Source organism: Cydia splendana, chromosome 3 (assembly GCF_910591565.1).
Source record: "Cydia splendana chromosome 3, ilCydSple1.2, whole genome shotgun sequence".
Lineage (NCBI taxonomy): Eukaryota > Metazoa > Arthropoda > Insecta > Lepidoptera > Tortricidae > Cydia > Cydia splendana.
Genome location: NC_085962.1, coordinates 3,924,035 through 3,940,196, shown reverse-complemented (window position 1 = coordinate 3,940,196; position 16,162 = coordinate 3,924,035). Strand labels below are relative to the sequence as shown.

General features: G+C 37.0%; 1 protein-coding gene across 2 annotated transcripts in view; it reads right to left on the bottom strand.

The window, feature by feature from the left end:
- Window positions 1–1,944: 1,944 nt before the first annotated feature.
- The window catches only part of LOC134806427 (trimethyllysine dioxygenase, mitochondrial), a 35,790-nt gene continuing 21,572 nt past the window's right edge, over window positions 1,945–16,162 (bottom strand). Inside the window, exons 5-8 of one of the 2 annotated variants that reach the window (XM_063779704.1) lie at window positions 14,939–15,114; window positions 8,350–8,577; window positions 3,804–3,937; window positions 1,945–2,125 (exon numbers count right to left, since the gene is read on the bottom strand). In XM_063779704.1, coding sequence (XP_063635774.1) covers window positions 1,989–2,125; window positions 3,804–3,937; window positions 8,350–8,577; window positions 14,939–15,114 — 675 coding nt within the window. In that variant the 3' untranslated portion in view covers window positions 1,945–1,988. The remainder of the gene's footprint in view (window positions 2,126–3,803; window positions 3,938–8,349; window positions 8,578–14,938; window positions 15,115–16,162) is intronic. The other variant, XM_063779703.1, reaches the window with a different exon arrangement.

Genomic DNA, 16,162 nt, shown 5'->3' with positions numbered 1-16,162 from the left:
CTCTCATATTTTTTTCCTTTTAATATAATCTTTCGGTGAAAAGGCAAAGAACCGGAAAATACGTGAGGAAATATTTTCCCTTAGCTATTAATATTATTTCATCTTTTATGAAATCTCTTAATCCGGCTTCGAACGGTATTCAGATTATAAAAAAATATTTTATTGATAAGATATTTTTACTCTCTACTGATCGCTCTCACTCCAATGAACTCGAGCCCTGTGCTCTGAGAGTAATATGATAATCAGCATCAAAATAACACTAAATGTTGAAATCTGTATGCCACCCTTAATGTATATCGATCGAAACATTTCTCTCTATAATATTGGGCACCAAATAAAAGTAGGTAGGATTACACCTAATTGGTGGCCGCTTTCGGATGAAAGAAGCGCCTGGCGTCCGTTGGCTCGTTGTGTGGATGACATTCGGAAAATCGCGGGGCACTTTTGGATGAGACTGGCCTAGGACCGGACCGGGATAAGTGGCGTACACGAAGAGAGGCTTATACTCAGTAGTGGGCGACTGAAGGCTAGAATGATGATTCTAGCATTCAGTCACTATATATTGTCTATGATAAAAAAAAACAACGGATTGCAGTCCGGGAGTGCCGGCAGAAGTGAAAACTCAATGACACTGCACAGCGCCGCTAAAGAAGTTTTCACTATGTATAATTGAGGTTAACGCCATCTAGCGTTATTTCGTCGCATTACTTGAAACCCCTAAGCACATCACTGTTAGTACTCGAGTTATATTATACCAGTTAGAGGAAATCTCACTAGATGGCGTTTAAATCAATAAAGAAAAACTCAATGACACGTGACGTCACGTCTTACGTCTTACGCTCTCGCGAGTTTAACATTTTTTCCTCATCACAAAAAGTGCACAGCGCCGCTACAGAGGTTTTCACTTCAAAAAATCTAAAAGTCTGTTGTCAATTTATGTCATTCACTTAAATTGTTCGCGGTTTATAATGGGTTTATTTTAAATAATATTAATAATGACTACACCGACTGAGGACCGCAAACTATTATTTAAGCTCGTAAATAATTACGACAATATGCGAAGTCGATGTGAAGCGTTGTATAACGAAAACCTGCAATGTTTACATTGTTTACAAGTCGTAAATAATTTAGTAGGTTGGTGCTCTATTAATATTTTGATACTTTAAGTACTAGTTCTAACATTTGCCTATAACTTTGATTAAGTACGTGAATTTATTAATTCATGAATCTCATAAACAGGACAAGTGTGTAAAGAAACGGATAAACTAGAAGTTCTGGAAAATATCAATAAAATTAAAACATTGGAACGTAAACATATGTGTTTGTCGTTGACTGTACTTTTTCTATTATGTGAGCGGACTTTGACTGCACGTCAACGTATATTTAACTTATTTTCTTAGGTACCTTACGTGTGCACAAAAAATCATAAATATTTTCTAGTATCAAAACTATAATTCCTACTACACCAAGTGGGACCAGCCCAAGATTTTTTGAATTTCCCGCCAAAACTTAGTGCAATATTTCAGTAGCCAGACTCTACTAATGAACAGTCTGCATACAATTTCATAATAATCACATACATTTTTAGCAAAAAAGGTTTTATACAATAAATTAATTATTAAAATATAATAAATAATCTCGATTGTTCAAACTTTCGTGAAAATATCAAAGTTTTAAACCGTCTACAATTCCTAGTTGCAATTTAAAATTTCCATTGACTAAACACATTCTTTGTTAATTAATGAATTAATTGGTCCGACGGAGGTCGTTTTAATATTCAGTACACTATTTTAAAATAAAAAATGGAAATATATAGCTTAGATTGAGACGACAAAGGAAAAATAAATTCTGATGGTCTCAACAAAATAACTACAGTTTATTTTAAAATATTTAATTTAAATTGTCTCCGTAAACGCAATTAACATAATTATGTTTCGTTCGCAATCGCAGAACATTTCGGTAAACATGATGACAGACATGCTGTCTGATCATTGGATAAGACGCAGAGCCCTCGCCCGATCCAGCCAATCAGAGCGCGCCACGTAGCTGCCGCAGAGAACGCGCTTGCCCGAGAACCCATTTCTGCCGTGCAGCACGCGAAAATTGTCCATCACCATAACTAAGCCTGGAAAACAATAATGTTACAAAATTAATGTTATATAAGTCTCACAAACCAGCCGCCAAAAAACGGCTTAAATTATTTTTTTGACTAACGTCAGCAAAATAACGCAAGTCAAAATATATTCAATTTCTTTTATCTGAGTATATAAATAATAACATAGAAATATTATAAGAATAGTAGATTGTTAACCAAGGGATGAAAGACACTCATTTCTGCCGAGGTTGTTGCCAATAGTCCGAGGCTGAAATTATGCCTTTTATCCGAGTTAAACACTCTACTTTTCATTTCGAATACGAGGAAAGTAAAATGCATGTGTTTTTTTAAAAACATGACTAAGTATACATTTTTATAGTATTTTTTGAGGGTACTTTCAATTAACAAAAAAGGCAAAAGTATCGTTATTTATGGAATGGGGAGTCAAATATCAGAATGGATTGTATAACAAATCCGTTTATTGGGTATAAATTGCTTATCGTAAAAAAAAATCGTACCTAATACTTGGAACCTAAGATGCTCTAGTGTGCAGAAACGTATCATTTTCTGCACACCTTTTACAACAACAATGACCATCTTTCAGAGCATGAGAAAAAAAAATATATTGCCTTTATTAAATGTATAGGAGCATAGTTGTTAAATATTATATTTGAGCATAGTTGTCAGAGGGGAGCAAAGTAGCACCATTTCACGATCTTAAAGGTCGTATCAAAACAATATCAAAACCGTAACAAGTTGTTAAAACAGAATCGGCCTAAATATAACGCTATAAGCTTTGTAACCCTTTCGCTTGATTATTTATAATTAATAATGGGCCCGTTATATACGAAATAATTCACTTTTGATTAATATTAGCCTTGCTATGAATTTTAAGCTGTAACTTATTAATCTTATTATGTTAGGATGTTAATTGTGTTATATTTGGCTCTCTGAGGGTTTAATTTCGTTATAATGATTAAGCGGGAGACCGAATTTATTAAATTTAGCAATAAATTACTTTCCTTGTAAACATGTGTGGCTACCACCAGTTTGGCACTGATATAAATGCTAGCGTGAACGTAACTTATTACTCTCCATGCATCTCGCTCGTACTGGCATATTAGTGCGAGCGAAATGAATAGAAAGTAAACAACACAGACGTTGGCGTATATGTCAGTGTTGACACTGTCAGTGACTCATGGTATGGGTACCGGTGTCGGTGTGACGTAACAATAATGCTTTGACCATTTTTAGGGTTTCGTCACCTAGAAACCCTTACAGTTTTGCCATGACTGTCTGTCTGTCCGAGGCTTTGTTCCGTGATCGTTAGTACTAGAAAACTGCAATTTGGCATGGATACATATATGATGCATTGCGACAGAACGGTAAAATAAAAAGGTTAAAAATTTGTTTTTAGGGTACCTCCCATACATAAAGTTTATTTTTTTTGCTTTGTCCCAATATTGTGGAGTATCGTTGGATAGGTCTTTCAAAATGAATAAGGGTCTCCTAAAACCATTTTTTATATAGTTAATATTTTTGGAAAGAGCTTCGAAAGAAAAAATATATGTGTCCCCCCCGACCTATAATTTTTGAACCACGGGTCCAAAAAATATGAAAAAATCGTGAAACAAGAGCTTGGTAATAGAGGCGTGTTTAGATATTTGTGAGCATCTTGGCCGCTCCGATATATCTGATGGCGACGTACCTGGTTTAAGCTTGAACTGCCACTGATTCCCAGGGTCCTGATAATACTTGGCTAGACTCCTCAGGGCGCGATAGTAGCTCCTGCATTCTTCCCCGTCCTCGAACGCCATTGGCGCCCGGTCGTATACATTGAATCTGGAAATACAAATTTGATACTTGAATAAGTAATAGGGATTTGTATTCAGGGACAGTGCGATTCTGGTGGTCGGGAGAGTTTAGGTTAATCTAGTTTGGTATAACGTGACCTTGAGATCCGAAATTATCATCATCTTCTTTGCTTTATTCCGGCTTTTTGCCACGGCTCATGGGAAACGTCCGCTTGACAACTAATCCTAAAAATAGGCGTAGGCACTAGTTTTTACGAAACTACAATAAGCTTAATCAAAGTTATAAATGTACCTTGCCAAAGTGACAAACATTATTTAAAAGTTCTTAAGTTAGATAAGTTCTTTTGTACTTGAGAGAATATTATTCACTGTAGCAATTAATTGCGTCTTTTAATTGCTGATTCTCTTAAAACAAAGCAATCAATCAATTTTTTTTTTCTAAGCATATCAGACTAACTTATACCAACTTATACTGACACGTTTGAGAGCATTTGCCATAAGTACGAACTTTTTATTTTACTTATCATCATACGGTAAATCCGTATTTTTGTTACGACTTGTATACCGATTCGCTTAAACCTTTCATAATATATGTGTTTGGTGGTCAAAAATTGTGGGTGTCAAATAGATTGTGCTGTAGAGCAGACAAAATCGTTCGGTTTTTTTTAAAAGACGACTTTAAATTTGGTCAGGATTCTTATATATGTACATTATACACAGACTCTGAAAGCACTCGGAATAACACCGCCGGGTCCGGGTCGTTCCGTTTGCGGCATTCGGCGGACAAGAAAATCAGAAATGTAAATAAATGTACCTACTTTAGAGGCCTTGACATGGTTCGGAGTAGGGTTACACTGTTAATTTATACCTAAATATGTAGACCACACGCTGTATGAATTGTAAATGTAAATTGTTGTTGTTGTCTTGTTTTTACCCAACTGTTGTATGGTCACGTCCTCACGTCTGAAAATATAGATACGGATGACAATATATACGATACCTTTAGGTTCAATTGGCGTAAAGGACATTTTGGCCAAAAATGAGTTATATATACAGTTTTGTTCAGAATTCCAAGCGCTATCGTTCTGTATAGTTAAAATTTCGATATCTCTTAAAAAGTGCCCTTTACGACCTATTTTTTACACTATGAACTTGCAAAAACAAATATTTTTGTAAATGACTTACATGTCTTTTGTCGTCCTTTAAGCCCTTCATTTGTCTTAGTGATTTTTCATATCGTATGGTCAAGATGGTCGTAAAGGACATATTTTACTATTGATATTATTGTACCTTTACGACCCGCTCTAAAAATATTTTTTTATAAGTATAAGAAGCGAACAAGGTTGTAAAGGACTTTTCTAATACTTGTGTCTTTTACTACCTCAAATTAGTGTCTAAACTCTAAATTTAAAACAAATAACATGGACGTAGCGGTGAATAATATCAAATAAATAGTTTTCAGGGACCTTTATTACAATAATGTAATGTTTGCCCTTAAATTTGAAAGCATTTACGCTAAGAGTTGTTTCCGCTGTTATCTTTGTTCATGGGCATAAAGGTCTATAATGCCAAATAAATAAATCGTTTTGTGGGTCCCTTACTACTAAAATGTTATGTTTGTCCTTCAAATTAGAAACCTCAGCTCAGTGTTTTTTCCGCAACTATCATTGTTTTACTCGCAGTGGAATCTTTTATAGTCCTGTGATAACGTACTAGCCTGTGCATAATACACTCTGTACCTTTCCGACTCGCATTTCTTGTTGATTAGGAGAACGAGACAGGTGTATCAGCGACTGCCCATCGCCTCGCTATCCCTATCGGACTATACGGACTAGTTGTTCGTATCGATATTTTTAAACGTGACTGTATATTTGTCGTTAGATTATAGCAACCAATAGCAACCGATTAATAACAAGCGAACATTTTTTATAATATAGGAGGCAATCGAGCAGACGAATCGGCTGAGAGCGTTTTCACATTCGATCCGATATCGGATGTAGATTCCTACACCACCAGTGTGACAGTTGTGGCAGCAATGCAGTTGGCAGTCGCGCTGCAATACTGCTGCAGAATTGCTGCCGACTGCATGTCCAAATCGACGTTGCTGCCCGGAGTTTTGACTTTTGCCGCAGTAATGACTGACACATTCATACTTATCATTGTAAAAGTCGGTCAAAAATCAACAACAAAGTCCGAATTATGGACTACTAGTACACTCTGAGACGAAGATCGTCTTATACAAAAGTTATTTTTTTTCTGGATGACATGGGTATAGATGTTTGGAAATAATAGGCAAGCCACTAAATTACAATTATAATAAGAGTTGTAGTTTTTTTGTCGGGTGTTACGTTTTAAAAGGTTATCATGATGTATTTTTTTACTTCCAATACTATTTAAGTAAAGGTTACAGTTAATTTTGAAACAGTGTCAAGTAATGCAGAAGAATTATAAAAAACCGGCCAAGTGCGAGTCGGACTCGCGTTCCAAGGGTTCCGTATATTACACAATTTTTAACAATCAGTGCCGGATTAAGATATTTTGATGCCCTAAGCATTTCTAGGTGCCCCCTCTCCCTAGGGTCATCAAGATTACATTGATTTTTTGGTAAATTGAGAGAAGTTCATTGCCGCATTACAGCTGAGAATGGAAATCAGTCACATCATTTTATCACGAAAATTGACAGTGCCGCAGCAGTAATGTTGCAACAGAGTACCTAATGCTGTTGCAGTCGCCACCCGAATGTCACCTTTATCATAGCGTAGAAAGTAATAGAAACGCGAGCGAAGCGAGCGCGGAAATTTTTCGATATAAAAACGCAATATGATAGACAGTTGTACATTTTTACTTTTAGTATGGAAATCAGTCACATCATTTTATCACGGAAGTTGACAGTGCTGCAGCAGTAACGTTGCAACAGAGTAATGTTGCTGCAGTCGCCACCCGAATGTCACCTTTATCATACCTTATAAAGTTATTGAAAACGCGAGCGAAGCGAGCGCGAAAATTTTTCGATATAAAAACGCAATTTTAGTTATAGTCCCAACCAGGCGCGAATCCAGGATTTCATACAGAGAAGGGATGGGACAGTTTTCTATCAGCCTAGCTTCGCATAGGGCTCGATATTTAAGGGTCTCAGCGAGGTTGTTTTCATGCATAAAATATGCAAGAAAGCAGAGAGCTTGGAATTGAATTGGCGAAGTGTAAGAAAGGCAGTAGGCCCAGCTGCGAAAGAGGAAAGCTTGGATTTGGATCCACGCCCAAGTGTAATTAAGGCAGAAGATCAACTTTGCCGTAAGGCAGAAGGCCTCGCATAAGACCTAACGCCGAACCGCAAAAGAGTGGGTTGAAATCGAATTTATGCATGTAATCACGACTCTTCTACTGCTACCGATTGTTTCCCAAAGAATTACGAGCCATTATTTTTGCAAATTAGCTTTTGGACAGCTAAAAAAATCGTGTGGTAAAAACGATGTGTCTGTCCCTAATTTTAAAATTTGTTCACCTTTTTCAACCTGGCATTTTGGTGCCCCCCCTGAACTAGGTGCAGTAAGCACGTGCTTGTTTTGCTTATTGGTTACAAAGTCTTTATTAATTTAACCATTAAAGTCGACGAGTACAAAAAAATTTGAGCTAGCTCTCAATTTAACATATGTTTTTAAACATTATTTTTAATTTGACCTTACAATTACTCGTAAGTAGGTAAGGCCGTTAAATATTTAAAATGATTATTAATTACTCTAAGAAAACTACTACTCTAAGTAATCCGGCACTGTTAACAATGTATTTTTTATGTGAAACGTGAGTGAAATCTCTTTAAAAAATCCGTAGGGGTCGGATCAAAAACTGTAATTAAGTCCGACTCACGCTTGACTGTACATTTCTAATAGGTTTTCCTGTAATCTATAGGTATAGACCTATTTTATGTATTTTTTTAAAAATTTAAGACTTAGTAGTTTCGGAGATAAGGGGGGGAATGGTCATTTTTTGCCTATTTTCTTGAATAACTTCTAAACTGTTTATTCGAAAATTATAAAAAATATATATTTGAGATCCTTACAATAAGCTCTTTCATTTGATATGTAACATGATATAGTTTGAAAAATTAAATTTTTTCATTTTTTCATTTACCCCCCAAAAGTGGCCCCCATGTTTAAAATTCATTTGTTTACGTTACATGTCCGTATTTGGGTCACAAACTTACATATGTGTACCAAATTTCAACTTGATTGGTCCAGTAGTTCCGGAGAAAATCGGCTGTGACAGACGGACAGACAGACAGACAGACAGACAGACAGACGCACGAGTGATCCTATAAGGGTTCCGTTTTTTCCTTTTGAGGTACGGAACCCTAAAAAAGATCCAATATATTGATCTAAAGTTATAGTTTTCCCCTAATTTTAATTTTCTTATTGACTGCTATTATATTGCACACAACTGTACCTTATTTGTTTAATATCCTTAGTCCTCTTATCGATCCTTATAACCGGCGCTGCACACTTATGATGGTGCCCTTCCTCTATATACTCAGCTTCCAATTCGAACTCTGTCAGAAAGTCAAAGTCTTCGGGAGACTCCGCCTTCAGTCGGGTGGCTCCGTAGAAACCGTCCACTAGTACTGTTTCTCCGCCCACCCCGCCGGAATGTTCTATGCAGTGGAGGATTTGGAGGCTGAAATAGGGAGGTTTAGGTCAAAAACAAGCTATTTTAAATAAAGGATAAAAGATAATACATTTAATGACTCGATATGGGCGCATAATAAACAGCAACTACGCTAAGTTAGCACCAACTTGGCACTCTTAGCACTCTTTGCAGTGACAATGCCCACAGATAAAAACCACAAATTGTTGAAACTAAGAACCAGGAAGTATTCGACAAGCGACGTTTGACGTATTGCGTTGGTCTCCCGTTGATGTAAGAAAAATCATAAGTTCTCGAATACGTGCACATGTTAAAATTTGACATTAGCAATCCACAGTAATGTTAGGTGACAACCAAACCAAATCACCCTGAGTTTTGGTTACACCAAATGATATTATCCATAGTTGATCGAATCAACACTTGATAGAATCAACATACAATAAAATCAACTGTTGATTTGACGTGGATGCGAAATCTGACAGTTGTACATGTCGCAGTTGGCCCCATCTTGATCCAACCTAAGGGTTAAAAAATTGTAAATTAAAAAAAAAATTAAGCTTGAAAGTCTAGTGACAGAGTTTTATTACTTGCATATTGAATCAAAAGTATCAAAACTGACCTTTTTTATTTTATAAATTTGTTATTGATACTAGAAAGTAGTTGTCGGCTCAAGATATAATAATACAAAACAATTTATTTCTTGGACGAAGACATTATCGAGTTTTCTTTCGAAATTCGTAAATATCTTGGAGCAAAATATTCCTTGGTTCAAGAACTTTTTTTATCTGTATCTGTATCTATATCTTAAATTAAATCTTGGCTTGGGTCGGACTCTAATAACTATATGCATAAATAAAAACACAGGTATACCTATGCCAATCAGAATCTCTTGGCATGATGTACCTAGGTACAAATTTTATCGAAATTACCTTTTAGCCAATGATTGAACCCAAAGTAGCTAGTTTAACGTACCGTACTCATAAATATTTCTAAACTAGTAACTATCAATAAATATTTACGAAAGCCTACAACCGAGCTTTTTCTATGTAGGTCAAAAGCTTCACACAATTGAATCAGTGACGAGCGTAGTGGAAAAATTGTTATAAACAACGTCAGGCTCGACGCGAAGATAAGTGGGCACTTATGGCCACTCAGATACGAAACCTCGAGGGAAACGTTAAAAAGTTCGTGTTTGCGAGTTAAGGATGACTCACGCTAGACCGGGCCGGACCCGGGCCGAGGCGTCTGAAATGTCATTTTCTATGGTGGCTGATTGGTGATCACGTGGCGCTTTCTATAGAAAACGAAGCGCCGGAAGCTCCGAGTTATATGTCCGATATTATATGAGTTACCTACAGTGTGACGAAGGAAATTTTAGTCATTAAGGTCAGTCAAGTTTACACTGCCATCAATGAACGTGCCTTATGACCCTATACTCATTTTTCAATTATCGTTAAGATTGTTTATTTTCCTGAATCGGTAACCTATGTAGGTTTCCGATTCAGGTCACAAGATGGCAGACCCTCCAACGCGCACGGTCCCTATACTAAAGATGTATCGCAAAAGAATAAAAAAAAAACAAGTAAAACCTGGAGGTTTTTATTATAAATGTTTATTTTAACTAAATACGTGAGTTACACTGTAAAATAACCTAGTTAGATGTTAGTTATGACTTTAGTCTGACTTACGAAAGTTCTAATTCGATTTGCCAGTGTTTTATAAAGGTAAAAGAAAACCAGACAATTCGTATTTGTGGCGAGCATTGCGAGAAAATCACGATAAATCCGCGTGAGTGGCCTGACGCAAAAGATTCGTAGCCCACTTACGGCCACTACAGATAAAAAAAATACTTACTGGACATGCATTCTGATTGAGTGAATCTAATTTGAACTGTATTCCAATAGGGAATATAAAGCAAAACTCTGCGTAGAGGGCGTCACTAGCTCGATCACATGCACGGATCACATGGCTTACCGTGAAACACGATAATCGAAAGTTCGGTTTCTGCCTCTCTATCACTCTTACTTATTAGATCGATAGAGAGGCAGATAACGAAATTTCGTTTTCGCGTTTCGCGGTAGGCCACCTGTAAACAAACCTTGATGCATCAATGTCATAGAGAAAACTTGTCAAATAGTTATTTGTACAACAAAAGATCAAAGTTTGATATTTCTTCGAGTGCTTATTTTGAGTCCTGTGCAAGCGAAAGATTCTATAATAGATTCACGAGCGTAGCGAGTGAATCTAATTTAGAATCTTGAGCGTAGTAAGGGACTCAAAAGCGCACGAGATGTAAATAACTTTGATCTCGTGTAGTACACAAAATTTTTCACGGGAGCAGTGAGAACATACCTATTAGAAAACTTGAAAAATGTAATCCTTCTTCATCACTTAATACCTATACACTCATGTTTTCTTAAGATATACAAACAATTAAGTTTAATTACGGCAATCGAACACAAAAACAAACGTAAGTAATAATAAATTTCAGTAAAATAATGTGGAAATAACGAACATCAACTGACACTTCAATCGACAACTTTTTTTTGTAAAAAAAAAACATTGTAAGATACGGTCCGAATTGCGGATACGTGTCTATTTGTCAACTATAGTAGAAATTCATAAAAGTAAAATAATTAATTTTGCGTGATAAATCTGTGTAATTTTTGAGTTCATTATTTGAATTGTACCTACAATAAAAGTATTTTTATCAGTTTTTATCAAATCTTAAACATTATTTTTATTAATTAATTATTAAGAATTCATACTCGTACGTGGTTTGGAACGATGCGTTCTGAAGTTCGGGGGTCTATTATAAACCGTCAATATACCGTTGAATGTCGTTTGAACTTTTTTTTTTGCTAACAGCGTGAAAGGGACAGAGATAATAGAACCCAAGTATTTCGAACTTGTATTAGACCCCGCATGTTGAAATGACATTTTCACCTCAGCAGCTCGAACAAGGGTACTTTGCTTCTTAAAAACAGTGAGCAAAGTGCGAAATTGCTCACTGAGTCATTTTGTCTCACTCAGTGAGCAAAATGCGATTTTGCTCACTGAGTGAGACAAAATGACATTCAAGTGACCTTTATAGTCAAATGTCATTTCAACATGCGGGGTCTAATACAAGTTCGATATACTTGGGTTCTATTATCTCTGTCCCTCTAGGTATGTTCTCACTGCTTAGGGTGAAAAATTTTGTGTACTACACGAGATCAAAGTTATTTACATCTCGTGCGCTTTTGAATCCCTTACTACGCTCAAGATTCTAAATTAGATTCACTCGCTACGCTCGTGAATCTATTATAGAATCTTTCGCTTGCACGGGACTCAAATTAAGCACTCGAAGAAATATCAAACTTTGATCTCTTGTTGTACAAATAACTATTGACTATAAAGGTCACTTGAATGTCATTTTGTCTCACTCGGTGAGCAAAATCGCGTTTTGCTCACTGTTTTTAAGAAGCAAAGTACCCTTGTTCGAGCTGCTGACGTGAAAAAAACTGTTTAAGGCCTAGTATGTATGTATAATAAGTTACTCTATGATTTAGTACGTGCAATAGTGCTGCACTCTGGCGGCAGAACATTGCAGTAATACTCCCTATTCAATCAGTTTTTCGGGTTCCGTACCAAAAAGGTACAAAGGAACTCTTATGGTTGCGACTCTGTCCGTCCGTCCCGTCCGTTTGTCACATCGCAAAATATCTCGAGAACTACATAAGCTATCTATATATAATTATATGCACACTTAGATGTGTCGGTTCAATCCAATCAAATGTAATATGTAAGTAATTCGAGAATCTACCCGGATATAAAAGGTTGTGCAAAATAAATAAGTCTATTTGTGAAAAGAAAGTAGTATTTAGAAAGAACAATGAGCAACGCTTTTGCAAGACAGGCTTATACATAAATAAAATCTGGAAGCGACTAACAGGCGAAACCTTTTTGCTACAGCCCTGAATTAATAATGATGACTTCCACTTCAGAACTTATAGAGATGTGCAGGAATTTAGTTATAGATGGTTAAACAAATCTTGTCAGTAGAAAAAGGCGGTAAATTTAAAAAAAGTAGGCGCTAAAGGGTCATCGTCCCATAGAAAATTTGAATTTCACGCCTTTTTGACAAGATTTGCTTGACCAACTTTATCTACTTAAATACCGGTATAAAGTGGTAACCAGACGGGACTGATCAAATCGGTTGATTTGATCAGAAATGAAATTGGCGTCAATCTCCAATTTTAGATTTATGGTGATATTAGAGCCCTTTAAATTGAATAAAATCGGGCAAGTGCGAGTCGGACACGCGCACGAAGGGTTCCGTACCATATAAAAAAACCAAAAAAAAAAGCAAAAAAAAACGGTCACCCTTCCAAGTACTGACCACTCCCGACGTTGCTTAACTTTGGTCAAAAATCACGTTTGTTGTATGGGAGCCCCATTTAAATCTTTATTTTATTCTGTTATTAGTATTTGTTGTTATAGCGGCAACAGAAATACATCATCTGTGAAAATTTCAACTGTCTAGCTATCACGGTTCGTGAGATACAGCCTGGTGACAGACGGACGGACGGACGGACGGACGGACGGACAGCGAAGTCTTAGTAATAGGGTCCCGTTTTACCCTTTGGGTACGGAACCCTAAAAAATGCCCCAGAACGAAAATACTGGCCACATAAATTGGTATTCTTGCGTCCGCACCTCATTTTATCGGTAATATCGGTCATTATCGGCGGTAGAATTCGGCGAGCCAAATTGTTATTTGCGTCCGCACCTCCTTATTCGATCGTGCAATTGAATCAGATTGGCGAAAAATTTACTAATCTGGATACGCCTTAATAAAATAAATATTGTCTAAATAATATATAATATTGTGGTAAATATTGACTATACATGTACACTACTTTTGTTACTAGTAAACTTAATTGTCGACGACCAGCCTGGCTTAGTGGGTAGTGATCCTGCCTATGAAGCCGATGGTCCCGGGGCCCATTTCTCGAACGGTACGAGTATTAGACTAATATTATTAGCCGACGAACAGTCAAGTCGGTAGGGGTTACCATGACAACACACTAATAATTAGTGATGTACCGACTATTGATTTGGCCGACTAGCCGACTAACCGACTAATCGGCGCTCGAATGGCCGATTAGTGACTAGTCGGCTAGTCGGCCAGATCATTAGTTTCGTATGAGTTCAGGTGGAAAACAATAGTTTTGCTCCTTTGGTTGCGCTATTCATCATAATTTAGCTTAGCTAAAAGGTGTTCTCTACAGGTTCAAATACCTATCACAAGAATCCTCGTTCAATTTCTGTCTTTAGTTCTTTTACTTTGCGATCCTGAGCAGACCGTCAGTACAGCTTGTAGGAGGTATTCCCAAGGCTCTATTTCCCGTACGTAGTCGCCAGTTAAGAACCTATCTCCTGTGGTCAGCGTCTTTACGAGCAACGTGCCCTGACTAAGTCTCTAAATTTTGCAATAACATTAATAGTTCCTCATGACTCCACCATTAAAAAAAAGAATAATAATAAAAAAAATACTATCGAACTTGCACATGAAATTACACGAGAATCAGTTGAAATCGACCTGTAGAGGAAAACACCAGCCCACCAACATACGATAACGATCAAACGGTCAATTATATGAACAAAAGTTTTCGTATGCACCCTGAATAGGTATTTTAGTAAAATAAACATTTCTTTTGTTTCTGTTTTTCTTTCATTAATAAAGTGCCGACTAATCGGCCATTTTTGCCGACTAGTCGCCGACTAATCGCCGACTACAAATGTGGCCGGATAGTCGGCTTTCCCGACTAGTCGGTACATCCCTACTAATAATATTATATTAGTCTCGAACGGTATTAGGCTAATATTAATAGTACATAAACTGTCAAATGGTTTATTAGTCTAATACCGTTCGAAAAATGGGCCCTTGGTAAAGGCATTTATTTGTGTGCTGGACGAGCACAGATATTTGTTCCTAATATAAGTCCTGGGTGTTTTCTCACTCCATAGGTACATAAACAAAGAAGAAGAAGAGGTACATTATATTTACTTATATGTAATTATATTATATATATTTTATAAATTTACTTATAATTAATAAGTTTGAAACTAGCTTTACGTTTTACGTGATAAAAGTTTTCGCAAAGCTCGCTTATTACAAGCGGTTTTTTTTTATCTTTGCATGGAGTGGGCACTCTTTAGTTTACTTATTTTCTCTCGAACTTGACGGGGTGTAAAAGGCCCTGTGCACACTGTGTATGTACGTGCACGTGCGCGTTGTAATATACAGTTCCTTATGAGAGACGACACACCGATTGCGTGACGAGTGCGTGCGCGGCTCCAACATTTTACAACAACACGCAGCTGGTGTGGCCTGGTAGGTACTTACCCAGTAGACTCTGTGAAGTAGGTGCTATCATTATGCACAGCTAGCGGTAGGTTGGTGTAGGCAGTGTCGGCATGATCGGCCTTGGTGGTGAACTCCCACATCCCACCGAAGATGGTGTGCTGCACCCCTCCCAGAGCTTTGCACACCTGCTCCGTCGCTTCCAGGTTTGGGTCCACCTGGTTAACATAAACAAAATCTGATTTACTATGTTACGTTCTAGAGTCCAACTGGGGAAGTACCTCCACCTTACAGAAAACCGCAGCCAAATCATGTCAAATTTCAAGTGTCTAGGTCATCTAGAAGTGGGTTAGGTTTTTGATCTGTAAGTCAGTCAGTCACAAAAATGCCGGTTTTTAAACGTTAATTTATCTATAACTGTTTTAGCTACGTTTATGAAATTTTGTATTCTAGGTAAAATAGGTTTCAAAAGAGGCCTGAAATGGTTCGTGTAATATTACACAAGGTTGCTGCGCCGCCAGTTCCTTTTTCTTTGAACTTGGCTGGATACGCTATTGACCATATTTACTGCGTCGTTATAAAACCAGATAACTATGGTCTTCTATCTCTCATAACAGTTACGCATTGACAGCTCAAGTTATATTAGAAATCAATGTACAAGGCATTGGCATGTGAATTGTGTAGAACGTGCTCGAGAGTGTATTGTCACAGCTCTATTAGTCTAATACAGTGGATAAAATGACTATTCTGTTTGTAAAGCCCTTCCTTGCTGTAGTATAAATAATAAATAAAAAAAATAAAATAAAATAAAAAAGCCTTTTATTTCTTGCATATTACAATGTCAAACATAAATAAAATCTGCAATACAATTTGTTACATTTTTCAAATAGTCAAATTTAAGTAAATATTTGGTCACTTATGTTAGGTACATGTTGTTATTTGTTTTTTTTTTACTACGTGAATTAAGCAAGAACCCCCTCTCAGGTAAAGGCCTCCTCCAGAGTAAGCCAGTCGGATCTATCCTGTGCTTTTTGTATCCAGTTTGTCCCTGCGACTTTAACTATCTCGTCTAACCATCGCGTGTATGGTTTGCCGCTGTTACGCTTTCCTGGTGGTCCTGGCCATGTCGTTACTTGTTTTGCCCATCTATTGGACTTCATCCTGGCGACATGTCCTGCCCATCTCCATTTTTGTTTTTTTGCGTATTTGAGCGCGTCTATCACGTTAGTTTTGGATCTAATAATGCTGTGCTTGATTTTCTGGATT